This window comes from Cherax quadricarinatus, chromosome 16 (genome assembly GCF_038502225.1).
Source record: "Cherax quadricarinatus isolate ZL_2023a chromosome 16, ASM3850222v1, whole genome shotgun sequence".
NCBI lineage: Eukaryota > Metazoa > Arthropoda > Malacostraca > Decapoda > Parastacidae > Cherax > Cherax quadricarinatus.
The window spans coordinates 30,401,498-30,421,151 of NC_091307.1; the positions used below are offsets into that span (position 1 = coordinate 30,401,498).

At 38.7% G+C, this 19,654-nt stretch overlaps 1 protein-coding gene across 6 annotated transcripts in view; it reads left to right on the top strand.

Annotated features, from left to right (window-relative positions):
• The window catches only part of LOC128705063 (centrosomal protein of 290 kDa), a 448,876-nt gene that overhangs the window by 96,976 nt on the left and 332,246 nt on the right, over positions 1-19,654 (top strand). For all 6 annotated transcript variants that reach the window (XM_070085555.1, XM_070085557.1, XM_070085556.1 and 3 more), the window contains 3 exons: positions 12,042-12,161; positions 12,443-12,555; positions 19,386-19,518. In XM_070085555.1, the coding sequence (XP_069941656.1) occupies positions 12,042-12,161; positions 12,443-12,555; positions 19,386-19,518 (366 nt within the window). The remainder of the gene's footprint in view (positions 1-12,041; positions 12,162-12,442; positions 12,556-19,385; positions 19,519-19,654) is intronic.

The following is a 19,654-nucleotide window of genomic DNA, read 5'->3' on the forward strand; positions in this document are numbered from 1 at the left end:
ATATATATATATATATATATATATATATATATATATAAGAGAGTGGTGAAGCAATGTAAAAAGAGAGCAAATGAGAGAGTGGGTGAGATGTTATCAACAAATTTTGTTGAAAATAAGAAAAAGTTTTGGAGTGAGATTAACAAGTTAAGAAAGCCTAGAGAACAAATGGATTTGTCAGTTAAAAATAGGAGAGGAGAGTTATTAAATGGAGAGTTAGAGGTATTGGGAAGATGGAGGGAATATTTTGAGGAATTGTTAAATGTTGATGAAGATAGGGAAGCTGTGATTTCGTGTATAGGGCAAGGAGGAATAACATCTTGTAGGAGTGAGGAAGAGCCAGTTGTGAGTGTGGGGGAAGTTCGTGAGGCAGTAGGTAAAATGAAAGGGGGTAAGGCAGCCGGGATTGATGGGATAAAGATAGAAATGTTAAAAGCAGGTGGGGATATAGTTTTGGAGTGGTTGGTGCAATTATTTAATAAATGTATGGAAGAGGGTAAGGTACCTAGGGATTGGCAGAGAGCATGCATAGTTCCAAAACGGCAATCAAGGAAGCTGTTCTTGCCAAAGGTGCAACTATGTTTTCGAAACTGAGATCACAAGTGATAGAAGATGTTGAGAGACTATTATTGGTGTGGATAAACGAAAAACAGATAGCAGGAGATAGCATCTCTCAAGCGATCATATGTGAAAAGGCTAGGAAGTTGCATGACGATTTAATTAAAAAAATGCCAGCAACTAGTGGTGATGTGAGTGAATTTAAGGCCAGCAAAGATTGGTTTGAGAGATTTAAGAAGCGAAGTGGCATTCATAGTGTGATAAGGCATGGTGAGGCTGCCAGTTCAGACCACAAAGCGGCTGAAAAATATGTGCAGGAATTCAAGGAGTAGAGTGAAGAATTAAAACCTGAACAAGTGTTTAATTGTGACGAAACAGGCCTGTTTTGGAAGAAAATGCCAAGCAGGACGTACATTACTCAGGAGGAAAAGGCACTCCCAGGACATAAGCCTTTGAAAGACAGGCTTACTCTGTTGATGTGTGCCAATGCTAGTGGTGATTGCAAAGTGAAGCCTTTATTGGTGTATCACTCTGAAACTCCCTGAGTGTTCAGGAAAAACAATGTACTCAAGGCTAATTTGTGTGTGCTGTGTAGGGCAAACAGTACTTTTTCTATGACTGGTTACACCATGCATTTGCCCCCACTGTGAAAAATTACCTAACTGAAAAGAAATTAGACCTAAAGTGCCTCCTGGTATTAGACAATGCTCCTGGTCATCCTTCAGACATGGCAGAGCGACTTTCTGTGGAAATGAGCTTCATTAAGGTGAAGTTTTTGCCTCCTAATACCACTCCTCTCCTGCAGCCCATGGACCAGCAGGTCATTTCCAACTTCAAGAAACTGTACACAAAAGCTATGTTTGAAAGGTGCTTTGTAGTGACCTCAGAAACTCAATTGACTCTAAGAGAGTTTTGGAGAGATCACTTTAGCATCCTCAATTGTGTAAACATTATAGGTAAGGCTTGGGAGGAAGTGACTAAGAGGACCTTGAACTCTGCTTGGAAGAAACTGTGGCCAGAATGTGTAGACAAATGGGATTTTGAAGGGTTTGAGGCTAACCCTGGGAATCCTATGCCAGTTGAAGAATCCATTGTGGCATTGGGGAAGTCCTTGGGGTTGGAGGTTAGTGGGGAGGATGTGGAAGAGTTGGTGGAGGAAGACAATGAAGAACTAACCACTGAGGAGCTGCTAGATCATCTTCAACAGCAAGAGGCCACACCTGAGGAAACTGCTTCGGAGGAGGGAATAGAGAAATTGAGGAAGTTGCCTACTTCAAAGATTAAGGAAATGTGTGCAATGTGGCTTAAAGCGCAAACATTTTTTGATGAAAATCACCCTCATACAGCTATTGCAAGCCGTGCTGGTGACTATTACACTGACAATGTTGTGAAACACTTTAGGAATGTCATAAAGGAACGGGAGGTACAGGCCTCTATGGACAGATATGTCGTGCGACAGAGGTCCAGTGACTCTCAAGCTGGTCCTAGAGGCATTAAAAGAAGAAGGGAAGTAACCTCGGAAAAGGACTTGCCACCTTCTAAAACACTAACACCATCAACGCCCTCCCCTCCTCCCATCCCATCAATCATCACCAGATCTTCAATAAAGGTAAGTGTCATGTAACTGTGCATGTCTTCTTCAGTTTGTGTTTATTAAAATTAATATTTCATGTGGTAAAATTTTTTTTTTGTTCATACTTTGGGGTGTCCTGCACGGATTAATTTGATTTCCATTATTTCTTATAGGGAAAATTAATTCGCCTAACGATAATTTCGCCTAACGTTGAGCTCTCAGGAACGGATTAATAGCGTTAGCCAAGGGTCCACTGTACTTCCCATTTCCAGGACTCAAGTCCGGCTATATAAAATTAATCGGTTTCCAAGAATCCCTTCACTAAATATTACCCTGCTCACACTCCAACAGCTCGTCAGGTCCCAAATACCATTCGTCTCCATTCACTCCTATCGAACACACTAACGCATGCTTCCTAGAAGTCCAAGCCCCTTGCCCACAAACCTCCTTTACCCCTTCCGTCCAACCTTTTCGAGGACGACCCCTACCCCGTCTTCCTTCCCCTACAGATTTATATGCTCTCCATGTCATTCTACTTTGATCCATTCTCTCTAAATGACCAAACCACCTCAACAACCCCTCCTCAGCCCTCTGACTAATACTTTTATTAACTCCACACCTTCTCCTAATTTCCACACTCTGAATTTTCTGCGTAATATTTACACCACACATTGCCCTTAGACAGGACATCTTCACTGCCTCCAACCTCCTCCTCGCTGCATCATTTACAACCCAAGCTTCACACCCGTATAAGAGTGTTGGTACTACTATACTTTCATGCATTCCCTTCTTTGCCTCCATAGATAGCGTTTTTTTGTCTCCACATAAACCTCAACGCATCACTCGCCTTTTTTTTCCTCATCAATTATATGAGTAACCTCATCCTTCATAAAATGTAAATATTTCTTATTTATAAATTACATATATATTGTTTAACCCGTAAATGATCCAAACGTATATATACGTTTTTTCAACATTTGAAAGTATGTAAAAAAAGTAGATCTTCTTTTTGTTTTTCTACATTTGTAAATGTGTAAAAAAAACTTTTTATCTACTTCTTTTTTTTTTTGTTATATTTGAAAATATAGTGGTCTCTCGCTTTTCGTAGTTCTCGGCAATCATAGATTTCGGAAATCATAGGGGTATTTTCATATAAACATGGGCTCGCTATTCATAGGTTGACTCGCGAGTCGTAGTTCGTCTGGGACACGTACCCACAGCGTGAGCCGGGGCGGCAGCCAGTCTGGCATTATTTACCAGTGAGCGACAGTCCCCTCAAGTGCTCCAGCGAAATATTTCATAATATTCCATTTATTTTAGTGCTTGCAAGTACTAAATAAGCTACCATGGCTCCAAAGAAAGCTCCTAGTGCCAAGCCTGTGGTAAAGAAGGTGAGAAATACGACTGAATTTAAGAAAAACATCATTGAGCAATACGAAAGTGGTACAAGTGCGGCTGAACTGGCCAGGAAGTATAAGAAACCCTACACAACCATATGTTCCATAGTGGCTAAGAAAAGGGAAATCAAGGATGCTGTTGTTGCAAAGGGGATAACTATGCTGACAAAAATGAGATCACCAGTACTCGAAGAGGTTGAGAAGTTATTATTGGTGTGGATAAATGAGAAACAATTAGCATGAGATACTCTTATGACTTCAATTATTTGTGAAAAGGCTAGGCAGTTGCACAACGATCTGGTAAAGAAATTGCCTGAAAATAGTGGTGATGTGAGTGAATTTAAGGCCAGCAAAGGCTGGTTTGAGAGATTTAAGAACCGTACTGGCATACACAGTGTGGTAAGGCATGGTGAGGCTGCCAGTTCAGACCACAAGGCAGCTGAAAAATATGTGCATGAATTCCAGGAGTACATAGAGGCTGAAGGACTGAAACCTGAACAAGTGTTCAATTGTGATGAAACAGGCCTCTTTTGGAAGAAAATGCCAAAGAGGACCTTCATTACACAGGAGAAAAAGGCAATGCCAGGACACAAGCCTATGAAAGACAGGCTGACACTAATGTTCTGTGCTAATGCTAGTGGGGATTTCAAAGTGAAGCCATTACTAGTGTACCATTCTGAAAATCCCAGAGTGTTCAGGAAAACAATGTTATGAAAAGTAAATTGTGTTATTTATTTTTATTATCACACTGGCCAATTCCCACCAAGGCAGGGTGGCCCGAAAAAGAAAAACTTTCACCATCATTCACTCCATCACTGTCTTGCCAGAAGGGTGCTTTACACTACAGTTTTTAAACTGCAACATTAACCCTTTGAGGGTCCGTCCCGTAGATCTACGGCTTTACGTTCAGGGTCCAAACCGTAGATCTACGTCATGAGCTCAGCTCACTCTGATAAACTGTGAGTGGTACATTTGGGCCTAGATATGAGAGAATACATCTATGTGGTATGTGTGCACCACATAAAACAGATCCTGCAGCACACTGTGTATAATGAGAGAAAAAAAACTGAAATCATGATTTTTCGATTAAAACAGCGACTTTGCAGTGTTTTTTCATATGTTTTTTATAGTTCTATTTGCGATTTCTTGGTCTCATTTGATAGAATGGAAGACATATTACAGAAATAGAGATGATTTTCATTGGTTTTAGCACTGGAAATGGCTTGAAACTGAGCTCAAAGTAGCGGAAATGTTAAATTTTTGCCGATATTCAAGAGTAAACAAACGACCTCACACGTCTAATACACGTCAGCTGGTGGGTCTAATATACATTCACAAATATGGTGATGATATTTATACAATTATTACAGTATTGCATAACAGTAAATCTTCTATTTTTTGGTGTGAATAAAAATTCATTATGTGAATAAAAAATCAAAATGGAATTTATTTGTAAAGCCTCAAAACATAACTAATGAACAGAGGAAATGTTAGTTTAGTGCCAGGAATGCCTACATTGTTTATTCTGGACCCTATTTTGAAATTGGAATATTTTGAACTTTGTGTTAAATTGGCCAAATTAACAATTTCCGATCACTTTATTTTGTAGTTGAAACAGTTGACTTGGCGATTTCTTGTGCTCAATCGATAGAATAGAAGTAATACTAGTGAAATAGCTAAGAATTTGGTTGATTGGAATAATGTAATTGGCCTAAAATGGGAGTCAAAGTCAGCAAAATCGCCGATTCGTAAACATCGCTGACACATCAAAATTCGCGAGAGCATAATTTCGTCAATTTTCCACCAAATTTCGTACTTTTTGTTTTATTACCTTCACAAAAAGATTCTCTACGATTTCATAAGAAAAAATAACAAATTTTTTTTTTTTAAATTCTTGGACACTGGTGCGTGACTCCAGATTTGGGCCTTGGACCCTGAAAGGGTTAATATCACCTCTGCACCATTTATAACATTTTTAGTATATTTTTAAATGTTTATACAATAGTGTACTGTATATTGTAATAAACAGAATAGAGGAAATCAGCTCTAATATACATTATATAAGTATGCATACAGGTCAGAGAGCCTGTTGTAAGTCCAAGTCGTTGGTAAGTGAGTATGTCGCAAAGTGAGGAGAGGCTGTACTTAATTTTAGGCCGATGCTGATACCATAAAAATTAGCCAATACCACCAATACCAATATGCTGGTACACCTCTACACAGTACTGAGAATTTTTTCTTCCTCCTCTTTCTCTTCATACTTCGTAACATAATGACACTATTCTAACAAATCAAACTCACCCTCCACTCAACAAACTGTTTACTGTCATAATTTTATGAGTCATTCATAACAGCTTTAAGGAGACTTTAACTAGAGCACACCACAGCCATGTTGGTGTGAGGTCCCTCTGTAAAAACCTGCATTGTGGACACAGTGGGTTCCTCGCTAATCTTCCTAATGTGTATAGAAATGCATCTAGTTATGTGCACTGGTTAACACACTGCTAGTTTTAGAACCTATGGGTTCAAGCCTGTTCCATGAGTATGTTCTCATCCTGGTTCCCCACTGAACACAAATTTGCATGAGACTGCAAATTTGGGTCACAAATGTAATAACATGCATTTTGATTTTCAAGTTGATCATATTGATGACACCAACTTACATCCTGTGCGTGAAGCTGTGCATCTTCCTCTGCAGCTAAGAGCTGGGTTCTCATCTGCTGCAGGTGCTGCTGAGCCTGGTGAAGCTCTCCCCGAAGTTCATTCACAATGGAAGCTTCTCCTTCCACCGCTGAACTGCAATATTATTTATCACTTCAATGATTTTTTTATGAAATGTTTAAAATGCAAATACCTGCCATGACTGAAGCACTAATAAGAATTACAAAATTTGAATGAATATGAAGAGCAAAATTATTTCTAACTTAAGAGCAAAATTATGAAGGTAGGGAAAATTATTTATCATTTTAATGCCATTAATTTACACCAATCTTCACAGTAAGACATACATTTTAGTAGGTTTTTAAGTGACAATTAGCAGTATTTAATGAGAATGTGCATCAATCAAGCATTAACCCTTAAATTGCCACACAAGTTGATCAACAGGTGTGTATATACTACCACACACAGATCAACATTTTAATTGTAGTGCCTCAAAATGGCCATGATTGGGAATGTTAAGTCTATACATGATCAAGTAGCTTGCACCATTGGTTTACTTACATGGAGTTTACATTGTGTGCACACCAACAAAAAATTCCTACACCACACTGGGCCTTATAGGAACAGTTTGCCTCAATGTACCATACCAACCTGCCTTGTCCTAAATATTCCATCACTCCACAGTCACTGGCCATTTGCTATTTGCCCAGACTGATTCTAGTACTGAGTAATGAGGACTTGGTGTTGTATGAATATGAAGATAGAGAAACCATACCACGGGCAGGCTTAGAACCTGCGATCAGAGAGTCTCAAAACTCCAGACCGTCGCTAAAGCGATGGTCTGGAGTTTTGAGACTCTCTGATCGCAGGCTTTAACCCCATCCATGGTATGGTTTGCTTGCAATCGTGTAATTACGATTTCGTGAGTCATGAAGATAGAGTGAGTGCTGCTGCCACTACAGATGCCCCATCAAGCAAGGAAAATCTTGATGAGCTTTGAAGCACTACATAACACAACTTCCTTCCACTAAGAATAAGAAACATTCCCAGATGTGTTCTGTATGTTCTAACACCACCAGAAAAACAAGGAAATACAAGCACATACGATTCATGCAAAACTTCAATCAACTACGTACAGTGGAACCCCGAGTTTTGGCCATAATCCATTCCAGGACCTAGGCCTAAAGTCGAAGCAATATTTCACATAAGAAATAATGTAAATCCAATTAATCTGTTCCACCCAAAAATATTCACAAAAAATTCATTTTTTAAAGAATAAATATATACTTTTATATACAGAAAACAATGAGAAAATGAACATTTAAATCAGTTTTATCTTTATTGAAGACTCTTGTTGGCATATGAGAGAGGCAGGGCAAGATAGTCCTTCAATATGACACTAATATCAACTCTTCAGCTTATTTATCTATCACAATTCATCTAATATGTCATAAACAATATTAATAACACAGAAACATAACATACTTGCTACACTGTTAATGCTACACTTTATCGCTGGCTGGGACTATAGCCTTTATCGGCTTATGCTGCTTTAGTATCGTACATATTGTAGAATCACCGAAGAAGGCACACTCTCCTCTCCTCTCTCTTCCTCCTCCACTTTGGTACTTTGCTACAATTTCTTCATTCAATTCTATCACGTTTCTCACTTTCTTTACCAAAGGGCCACCACTAGGAAGTTTCTTTGGGCCCATGGTGGCTTACTTCAGTCACAATCAATAAACAAACACTAAACACTATGAATTTATTGTGAAATGTTTGGACGAGCACTCAGGGTAATGTTCACTCAAGGATAAACAAAGCTAGACTGGCTCACGACGCCTGTGTGGGCAAGTGGGCAGGTCTGGTATGCCAGCCAAAACACGGGGCACAGGGCGAAACTCGGGACAAAATTTAGCAAAAAAAGCGGTCTAAACTCAAAGTGGCTGATACTCAGGGCAGCCAAAACTCAGAGTTCCACTGTATTTCTTAAAAAGTTTTAACCCCATTTTCATTTTTTGTTTTAAAACACACAAAATTAAGGCCAATTTTTTGGTAAAAAACAAAAAATTTAATATTTTTGTACTAAAATATATTTTCATTTTATCCCTATTGTCAGTTTAAGGGTTAAGATTGGATGCTAGGCTTAAGACCCAAAAGTCACACCTCATATTCCATTAAGCATACAATTTATGAATGGCTGCTGGTACCAGTGTAGGGCCAAGAACCAAAGACTGAGTCAGTTACTGACTGGATTTAATAACCTTGATTACAAAATTTTACATCTCACATAATCACTGTTTTTGCAGGGCACTCAGATACGACAGTTTAGATGTCCCTCCAAACTGCCAATATCCCAAACCCCTCCTTGAAAGTGCAGGCATTGTGCTCCCCACTTCCAGGACTCAAGTCCGGCTAATCGGTTTCCCTGAATCCCTTCACAAAATATTACCTTGCTCACACTCCAACAGCGTATAGGTCCCAGAAACCATTTGTTTCCATTCGCTCCTATCTAACATGCTCATCATGCATGCTTGCTGGAAGTCCAAGCCCCTTGCCCACAAAACCTTCTTTACCCCCCTCCCTTACAGAGCTTTATATAAAAAAAATCTTTAAAATGAATTATTTCAAAACTCTTCAACATTTAGAAAAATAAAACAGTGCTGGCAGTCTGAGAGAGAGTCAAATAAACAAGTGGTAGAGCCTGGCACCCTGCTATAACTTAGTTCCAATAGCATCAACAGTCCTCTGACTGGCAATATCCCCACCCTTCCCTCAGAGTACACACATTGTACTTCCCACCTCAAGTTAACTTTAATTTTTTTTTAAACTAATTACAAACACTTCAGCAAATGTGATTATTATATTATTTTACTTGGCAATCACATTTTCTAGATTTTATTATCTTTATTGAAAATGACCTCCAGATATGCCTCTTGATAGGTATCTATAAATAATATTTATTTATTACAAAAAATATTTTTTTTTTTTTTTCAACAAGTCGGCCGTCTCCCACCGAGGCAGGGTGACCCGAAAAAGAAAGAAAATCCCCAAAAAGAAAATACTTTCATCATCATTCAACACTTTCACCACACTCGCACATTATCACTGTTTTTGCAGAGGTGCTCAGAATACAACAGTCTAGAAGCATACACATATAAAGATACACAACATATCCCTCCAAACTGCCAATATCCCAAACCCCTCCTTTAAAGTGCAGGCATTGTACTTCCCATTTCCAGGACTCAAGTCCGACTATATGAAAATAACCGGTTTCCCTGAATCCCATCACTAAATATTACCCTGCTCACACTCCAACAGATCGTCAGGTCCCAAATACCATTCGTCTCCATTCACTCCTATCTAACATGCTCACGCACGCTTGCTGGAAGTCCAAGCCCCTTGCCCACAAAACCTCCTTTACCCCCTCTTTCCAACCCTTTCGAGGACGACCCCTACCCCTCCTTCCTTCCCCTATAGATTTATATGCTTTCCATGTCATTCTACTTTGATCCATTCTCTCTAAATGACCAAACCACTTCAACAACCCCTCTTCTGCCCTCTGACTAATGCTTTTATTAACTTCACACCTTCTCCTAATTTCCACACTCCGAATTTTCTGCATAATATTTACACCACACATTGCCCTTAGACAGGACATCTCCACTGCCTCCAACCGTCTCCTCGCTGCTGCATTTACCACCCAAACTTCACATCCATATAAGAGTGTTGGTACTACTATACTTTCATACATTCCCTTCTTTGCCTCCATAGATAACGTTTTTTGACTCCACATATACCTCAACGCACCACTCACCTTTTTTCCCTCATCAATTCTATGATTAACCTCATCCTTCATAAACCCATCCGCCGACATGTCAACTCCCAAGTATCTGAAAACATTCACTTCTTCCATACTCCTCCTCCCCAATTTGATATCCAATTTTTCTTTATCTAAATCATTTGATACGCTCATCACCTTACTCTTTTCTATGTTCACTTTCAACTTTCTACCTTTACACACATTCTCAAACTCATTCACTAACCTTTGCAATTTTTCTTTAGAATCTCCCATAAGCACAGTATCATCAGCAAAAAGTAACTGTGTCAGTTCCCATTTTGAATTTGATTCCCCATAATTTAATCCCACCCCTCTCCCGAACACCCTAGCATTTTCTTCTTTTACAACCCCATCTATAAATATATTAAACAACCATGGTGACATTACACATCCCTGTCTAAGACCTACTTTTACTGGGAAGTATTCTCCCTCTCTTCTACATACCCTAACCTGAGCCTCACTATCCTCATAAAAGCTCTTTACAGCATTTAGTAACTTACCACCTATTCCATATACTTGCAACATCTGCCACATTGCTCCTCTATCCACTCTATCATATGCCTTTTCTAAATCCATAAATGCAATAAAAACTTCCCTACCTTTATCTAAATACTGTTCACATATATGCTTCAATGTAAACACTTGATCTACACATCCCCTACCCACTCTGAAGCCTCCCTGCTCATCCGCAATCCTACATTCTGTCTTACCTCTAATTCTTTCAATTATAACCCTTCCATATACTTTTCCTGGTATACTCAGTAAACTTATTCCTCTATAATTTTTACAATCTCTTTTGTCCCCTTTCCCTTTATATAAAGGGACTATACATGCTCTCTGCCAATCCCTAGGTACCTTCCCCTCTTTTATACATTTATTAAACAAAAGTACCAACCACTCCAATGATATATCCCCCCCCCTGCTTTTAACATTTCTGTCATGATCCCATCAGTTCCAGCTGCTTTACCCCCTTTCATTCTACGTAATGTCTCACGTACCTCCACCACACTTAAATTCTGCTCTTCTTCACTCCTAAAAGATGGTATACCTCCCTGGCCAGTGCATGAAATTACCGCCTCCCTTTCTTCCTCAACATTTAAAAGTTCCTCAAAATATTCTCGCCATCTACCTAATACCTCCCTCTCCCCATCTACTAACTCCCCTACTCTGTTTTTAACTGACTAATCCATACTTTCCCTAGGCTTTCTTAACTTGTTTAACTCACTCAAAAATTTTTTCTTATTTTCATTAAAATTTCTTGACAGTGCCTCTTCCACTCTTTCATCTGCTCTCCTTTTGCACTCTCTCACCACTCTCTTCACCTTTCTTTTACTCTCCATATACTCTGCTCTTCTTATAACACTTCTGCTTTGTAAAAACCTCTCGTAAGCTACCTTTTTCTCTTTTATCACACCCTTTACTTCATCATTCCACCAATCACTCCTCTTTCCTCCTGCCCCCACCCTCCTATAACCACAAACTTCTGCCCCACGTTCTAATACTGCATTTTTAAAACTATTCCAACCCTCTTCAACCCCCCCCACTACTCATCTTTGCACTAGCCCACCTTTCTGCCAATAGTCGCTTATATCTCGCCCGAACTTCCTCCTCCCTTAGTTTATATACTTTCACCTCCCTCTTACTTGTTGTTGCCACCTTCCTCTTTTCCCATCTACCTCTTACTCTAACTGTAGCTACAACTAAATAATGATCCGATATATCAGTTGCCCCTCTATAAACATGTACATCCTGGAGCCTACCCATCAACCTTTTATCCACCAATACATAATCTAACAAACTACTTTCATTACATGCTACATCATACCTTGTATATTTATTTATCCTCTTTTTCATAAAATATGTGTTACTTATTACCAAATTTCTTTCTACACATAGCTCAATTAAAGGCTCCCCATTTACATTTACTCCTGGCACCCCAAATTTACCTACTACTACCTCCATGTATGTACATATATAGAGATAAAATAGTAATATACGTTCTTGAACCATACAGGAAGTTGTGAGTGAGCGTGAGCAAGAGCTGCAGAGACTGAGATCTATGGTGTACCAGAGTTCCAGCCAAGCCCCGGGATCTGCACAACATAACCTTGATCAGCTCTTGCAGCTGGAACAGGTACATGATTACTCTTCACTTTATAATAATAATAATAATAATAATAATAATAATAATAATAATAATAATAATAATAATAATAATAATAATAATAATAATTATTTCTATAAGTACATGTACAAGGTATACAGGTCTAGCTGACATCAGTGACATACTACCTGTACCTCTTACATCATGAGTCTTAATAAGTGTGAGGAAAATTTTCTTTATTTGATAAATTGTGATATGAAAAATATGACATTTGCATCATGGTCATTAAGATTCTTATGCTATTACCCCAGGAAGTGAAAGAGAGGGATGCTGAGATTGCTCGCCTTGGGGAGCAGTTAACTGAAGCATCGAGGGAGATTGAATCAAGTGCTTTATTGATTACTAAACTAAAGAACATGAGAGTGTGAGTTGTAATAAAATATATTCATATATGAGTACAGTACTGTGTACATCAATCATTGTTTTAATATTTAAATTAAAATATTGTGTGCAGTATGTACCATAAGTAGCCATTAAATTAGTCATCAAATTATATAAACAGTATAACAGAAAGCACAAACTCCAGTGAAGAAGTCAGTGGACACAATATTCACATTATTACTGTATTACTTTAGTCATACATAAATGTTTGTGTATATTTGTGAATGCATTGTCTAAAACTTAGCTTACAGATGGCATTTAAATATATTATATATTTTTTATAGGTAGTAGGTTGGTAGACAGCAACCACCCAGGGAGGTACTACCGTCCTGCCAAGTGAGTGTAAAACGAAGCCTGTGATTGTTTTACATGATGGTAGGATTGCTGATGTCTTTTGTCTGTCTCATAAATATGCAAGATTACAGGCATGTCTTGCTACTTCTACTTACACTTAGGTCACACTACACATACATGTACACATTTATTTATACACACTTATCTGAGTTTTCTTTGATTTTATCTTAATAGTTCTTGGTCTTATTAATTTTCCTTTTATATCCATGGGGAAGTGGAATAAGAATCTTTCCTCCGTAAGCCATGCGTGTTGTAAAAGTCAACTAAAATGCCGGGAACAATGGGCTAGTAACCCCTTTTCCTGTAAAGATTACTAAAAAGAATAAGAAGAAGAAAATTGTCAAAGTGGGAAGTCTGAATGTGCATGGATGTTGTGCAGATGATAAGAAAGAGATGATTGTGGATGTTATGAATGAGAAGAAGCTGGATGTCCTGGCTTTAAGTGAAACAAAGCTGAAGGGGGTGGGAGAGTTTCAGTGGAGAGGAATAAATGGGATTAGGTCAGGGGTTTCAAATAGAGTTAGAGCTAAAGAAGGAGTAGCAATAATGTTGAAGGATAAGCTATGGCAGGAAAAGAGGGACTATAAATGTATTAATTCAAGGATTATGTGGAGTAAAATAAAGATTGGATGTGAAAAGTGGGTTATAATAAGCGTGTATGCACCTGGAGAAGAGAGAAGTGTAGAGGAGAGAGAGAGATTTTGGGAAATGATGAGTGAATGCGTGGGGAGTTTTGAATCAAGTGTGAGAGTAATGGTGGTTGGGGATTTCAATGCTAAAGTGGGTAAAAATGTTATGGAAGGAGTAGTAGGTAAATTTGGGGTGCCAGGGGTAAATGTAAATGGGGAGCCTTTAATTGAGCTATGTGTAGAAAGAAATTTGGTAATAAGTAATACATATTTTATGAAAAAGAGGATAAATAAATATACAAGGTATGATGTAGCACGTAATGAAAGTAGTTTATTAGATTATGTATTGGTGGATAAAAGGTTGATGGGTAGGCTCCAGGATGTACATGTTTATAGAGGGGCAACTGATATATCGGATCATTATTTAGTTGTAGCTACAGTTAGAGTAAGAGGTAGATGGGAAAAGAGGAAGGTGGCAACAACAAGTAAGAGGGAGGTGAAAGTGTATAAACTAAGGGAGGAGGAAGTTCGGGTGAGATAAGCGACTATTGGCAGAAAGGTGGGCTAGTGCAAAGATGAGTAGTGGGGGGGTTGAAGAGGGTTGGAATAGTTTTAAAAATGCAGTATTAGAATGTGGGGCAGAAGTTTGTGGTTATAGGAGGGTGGGGGCAGGAGGAAAGAGGAGTGATTGGTGGAATGATGAAGTAAAGGGTGTGATAAAAGAGAAAAAGGTAGCTTATGAGAGGTTTTTACAAAGCAGAAGTGTTATAAGAAGAGCAGAGTATATGGAGAGTAAAAGAAAGGTAAAGAGAGTGGTGAGAGAGTGCAAAAGGAGAGCAGATGATAGAGTGGGAGAGGCACTGTCAAGAAATTTTAATGAAAATAAGAAAAAATTTTGGAGTGAGTTAAACAAGTTAAGAAAGCCTAGGGAAAATATGGATTTGTCAGTTAAAAACAGAGTAGGGGAGTTAGTAGATGGGGAGATGGAGGTATTGGGTAGATGGCGAGAATATTTTGAGGAACTTTTAAATGTTAAGGAAGAAACAGAGGCAGTAATTTCATGCACTGGTCAGGGAGGTATACCATCTTTTAGGAGTGAAGAAGAGCAGAATGTAAGTGTGGGGGAGGTACGTGAGGCATTACGTAAAATGAAAGGGGGTAAAGCAGCTGGAACTGATGGGATCATGACAGAAATGTTAAAAGCAGGGGGGGATATAGTGTTGGAGTGGTTGGTACTTTTGTTTAATAAATGTATGAAAGAGGGGAAGGTACCTAGGGATTGGCAGAGAGCATGTATAGTCCCTTTATATAAAGGGAAAGGGGACAAAAGAGACTGTAAAAATTATAGAGGAATAAGCTTACTGAGTATACCAGGAAAAGTGTACGGTAGGGTTATAATTGAAAGAATTAGAGGTAAGACAGAATGTAGGATTGCGGATGAGCAAGGAGGTTTTAGAGTGGGTAGGGGATGTGTAGATCAGGTGTTTACATTGAAGCATATATGTGAACAGTATTTAGATAAAGATAGGGAAGTTTTTATTGCATTTATGGATTTAGAAAAGGCATATGATAGAGTGGATAGAGGAGCAATGTGGCAGATGTTGCAAGTATATGGAATAGGTGGTAAGTTATTAAATGCTGTAAAGAGTTTTTATGAGGATAGTGAGGCTCAGGTTAGGGTGTGTAGAAGAGAGGGAGACTACTTCCCGGTAAAAGTAAGTCTTAGACAGGGATGTGTAATGTCACCATGGTTGTTTAATATATTTATAGATGGGGTTGTAAAGGAAGTAAATGCTAGGGTGTTTGGGAGAGGGGTGGGATTAAATTATGGGGAATCAAATTCAAAATGGGAATTGACACAGTTACTTTTTGCTGATGATACTGTGCTTATGGGAGATTCTAAAGAAAAATTGCAAAGGTTAGTGGATGAGTTTGGGAATGTGTGTAAAGGTAGAAAGTTGAAAGTGAACATAGAAAAGAGTAAGGTGATGAGGGTGTCAAATGATTTGGATAAAGAAAAATTGGATATCAAATTGGGGAGGAGGAGTATGGAAGAAGTGAATGTTTTCAGATACTTGGGAGTTGACGTGTCGGCGGATGGATTTATGAAGGATGAGGTTAATCATAGAATTGATGAGGGAAAAAAGGTGAGTGGTGCGTTGAGGTATATGTGGAGTCAAAAAACGTTATCTATGGAGGCAAAGAAGGGTATGTATGAAAGTATAGTAGTACCAACACTCTTATATGGGTGTGAAGCTTGGGTGGTAAATGCAGCAGCGAGGAGACGGTTGGAGGCAGTGGAGATGTCCTGTTTAAGGGCAATGTGTGGTGTAAATATTATGCAGAAAATTCGGAGTGTGGAAATTAGGAGAAGGTGTGGAGTTAATAAAAGTATTAGTCAGAGGGCAGAGGAGGGGTTGTTGAGGTGGTTTGGTCATTTAGAGAGAATGGATCAAAGTAGAATGACATGGAAAGCATATAAATCTATAGGGGAAGGAAGGCGGGGTAGGGGTCGTCCTCGAAAGGGTTGGAGAGAGGGGGTAAAGGAGGTTTTGTGGGTAAGGGGCTTGGACTTCCAGCAAGCGTGCGTGAGCATGTTAGATAGGAGTGAATGGAGACGAATGGTATTTGGGACCTGACGATCTGTTGGAGTGTGAGCAGGGTAATATTTAGTGATGGGATTCAGGGAAACCGGTTATTTTCATATAGTCGGACTTGAGTCCTGGAAATGGGAAGTACAATGCCTGCACTTTAAAGGAGGGGTTTGGGATATTGGCAGTTTGGAGGGATATGTTGTGTATCTTTATATGTGTATGCTTCTAGACTGTTGTATTCTGAGCACCTCTGCAAAAACAGTGATAATGTGCGAGTGTGGTGAAAGTGTTGAATGATGATGAAAGTATTTTCTTTTTGGGGATTTTCTTTCTTTTTCGGGTCACCCTGCCTCGGTGGGAGACGGCCGACTTGTTGAAAAAAAAAAAAAAAATATTTTTTGTAATAAATAAATATTATTTATAGATACCTATCAAGAGGCATATCTGGAGGTCATTTTCAATAAAGATAATAAAATCTAGAAAATGTGATTGCCAAGTAAAATAATATAATAATCACATTTGCTGAAGTGTTTGTAATTAGTTTAAAAAAATATTAAAGTTAACTTGAGGTGGGAAGTACAATGTGTGTACTCTGAGGGAAGGGTGGGGATATTGCCAGTCAGAGGACTGTTGATGCTATTGGAACTAAGTTATAGCAGGGTGCCAGGCTCTACCACTTGTTTATTTGACTCTCTCTCAGACTGCCAGCACTGTTTTATTTTTCTAAATGTTGAAGAGTTTTGAAATAATTCATTTTAAAGATTTTTTTTATATAAAGCTCTGTAAGGGAGGGGGGTAAAGAAGGTTTTGTGGGCAAGGGGCTTGGACTTCCAGCAAGCATGCATGATGAGCATGTTAGATAGGAGCGAATGGAAACAAATGGTTTCTGGGACCTATACGCTGTTGGAGTGTGAGCAAGGTAATATTTTGTGAAGGGATTCAGGGAAACCGATTAGCCGGACTTGAGTCCTGGAAGTGGGGAGCACAATGCCTGCACTTTCAAGGAGGGGTTTGGGATATTGGCAGTTTGGAGGGACATCTAAACTGTCGTATCTGAGTGCCCTGCAAAAACAGTGATTATGTGAGATGTAAAATTTTGTAATCAAGGTTATTAAATCCAGTCAGTAACTGACTCAGTCTTTGGTTCTTGGCCCTACACTGGTACCAGCAGCCATTCATAAATTGTATGCTTAATGGAATATGAGGTGTGACTTTTGGGTCTTAAGCCTAGCATCCAATCTTAACCCTTAAACTGACAATAGGGATAAAATGAAAATATATTTTAGTACAAAAATATTAAATTTTTTGTTTTTTACCAAAAAATTGGCCTTAATTTTGTGTGTTTTAAAACAAAAAATGAAAATGGGGTTAAAACTTTTTAAGAAATACAGTGGAACTCTGAGTTTTGGCTGCCCTGAGTATCAGCCACTTTGAGTTTAGACCGCTTTTTTTGCTAAATTTTGTCCCGAGTTTCGCCCTGTGCCCCGTGTTTTGGCTGGCATACCAGACCTGCCCACTTGCCCACACAGGCGTCGTGAGCCAGTCTAGCTTTGTTTATCCTTGAGTGAACATTACCCTGAGTGCTCGTCCAAACATTTCACAATAAATTCATAGTGTTTAGTGTTTGTTTATTGATTGTGACTGAAGTAAGCCACCATGGGCCCAAAGAAACTTCCTAGTGGTGGCCCTTTGGTAAAGAAAGTGAGAAACGTGATAGAATTGAATGAAGAAATTGTAGCAAAGTACCAAAGTGGAGGAGGAAGAGAGAGGAGAGGAGAGTGTGCCTTCTTCGGTGATTCTACAATATGTACGATACTAAAGCAGCATAAGCCGATAAAGGCTATAGTGCCAGCCAGCGATAAAGTGTAGCATTAACAGTGTAGCAAGTATGTTATGTTTCTGTGTTATTAATATTGTTTATGACATATTAGATGAATTGTGATAGATAAATAAGCTGAAGAGTTGATATTAGTGTCATATTGAAGGACTATCTTGCCCTGCCTCTCTCATATGCCAACAAGAGTCTTCAATAAAGATAAAACTGATTTAAATGTTCATTTTCTCATTGTTTTCTGTATATAAAAGTATATATTTATTCTTTAAAAAATGAATTTTTTGTGAATATTTTTGGGTGGAACAGATTAATTGGATTTACATTATTTCTTATGTGAAATATTGCTTCGACTTTAGGCCTAGGTCCTGGAATGGATTATGGCCAAAACTCGGGGTTCCACTGTACGTAGTTGATTGAAGTTTTGCATGAATCGTATGTGCTTGTATTTCCTTGTTTTTCTGGTGGTGTTAGAACATACAGAACACATCTGGGAATGTTTCTTATTCTTAGTGGAAGGAAGTTGTGTTATGTAGTGCTTCAAAGCTCATCAAGATTTTCCTTGCTTGATGGGGCATCTGTAGTGGCAGCAGCACTCACTCTATCTTCATGACTCACGAAATCGTAATTACACGATTGCAAGCAAACCATACCATGGATGGGGTTAAAGCCTGCGATCAGAGAGTCTCAAAACTCCAGACCATCGCTTTAGCGACGGTCTGGAGTTTTGAGACTCTCTGATCGCAGGTTCTAAGCCTGCCCGTGGTATGGTTTCTCTATCTTCATATTCATACAACACCAAGTCCTCATTACTCAGTACTAGAATCAGTCTGGGCAAATAGCAAATGGCCAGTGACTGTGGAGTGATGGAATATTTAGGACAAGGCAGGTTGGTATGGTACATTGAGGCAAACTGTTCCTATAAGGCCCAGTGTGGTGTAGGAATTTTTTGTTGGTGTGCACACAATGTAAACTCCATGTAAGTAAACCAATGGTGCAAGCTACTTGATCATGTATAGACTTAACATTCCCAATCATGGCCATTTTGAGGCACTACAATTAAAATGTTGATCTGTGTGTGGTAGTATATACACACCTGTTGATCAACTTGTGTGGCAATTTAAGGGTTAATGCTTGATTGATGCACATTCTCATTAAATACTGCTAATTGTCACTTAAAAACCTACTAAAATGTATGTCTTACTGTGAAGATTGGTGTAAATTAATGGCATTAAAATGATAAATAATTTTCCCTACCTTCATAATTTTGCTCTTAAGTTAGAAATAATTTTGCTCTTCATATTCATTCAAATTTTGTAATTCTTATTAGTGCTTCAGTCATGGCAGGTATTTGCATTTTAAACATTTCATAAAAAAATCATTGAAGTGATAAATAATATTGCAGTTCAGCGGTGGAAGGAGAAGCTTCCATTGTGAATGAACTTCGGGGAGAGCTTCACCAGGCTCAGCAGCACCTGCAGCAGATGAGAACCCAGCTCTTAGCTGCAGAGGAAGATGCACAGCTTCACGCACAGGATGTAAGTTGGTGTCATCAATATGATCAACTTGAAAATCAAAATGCATGTTATTACATTTGTGACCCAAATTTGCAGTCTCATGCAAATTTGTGTTCAGTGGGGAACCAGGATGAGAACATACTCATGGAACAGGCTT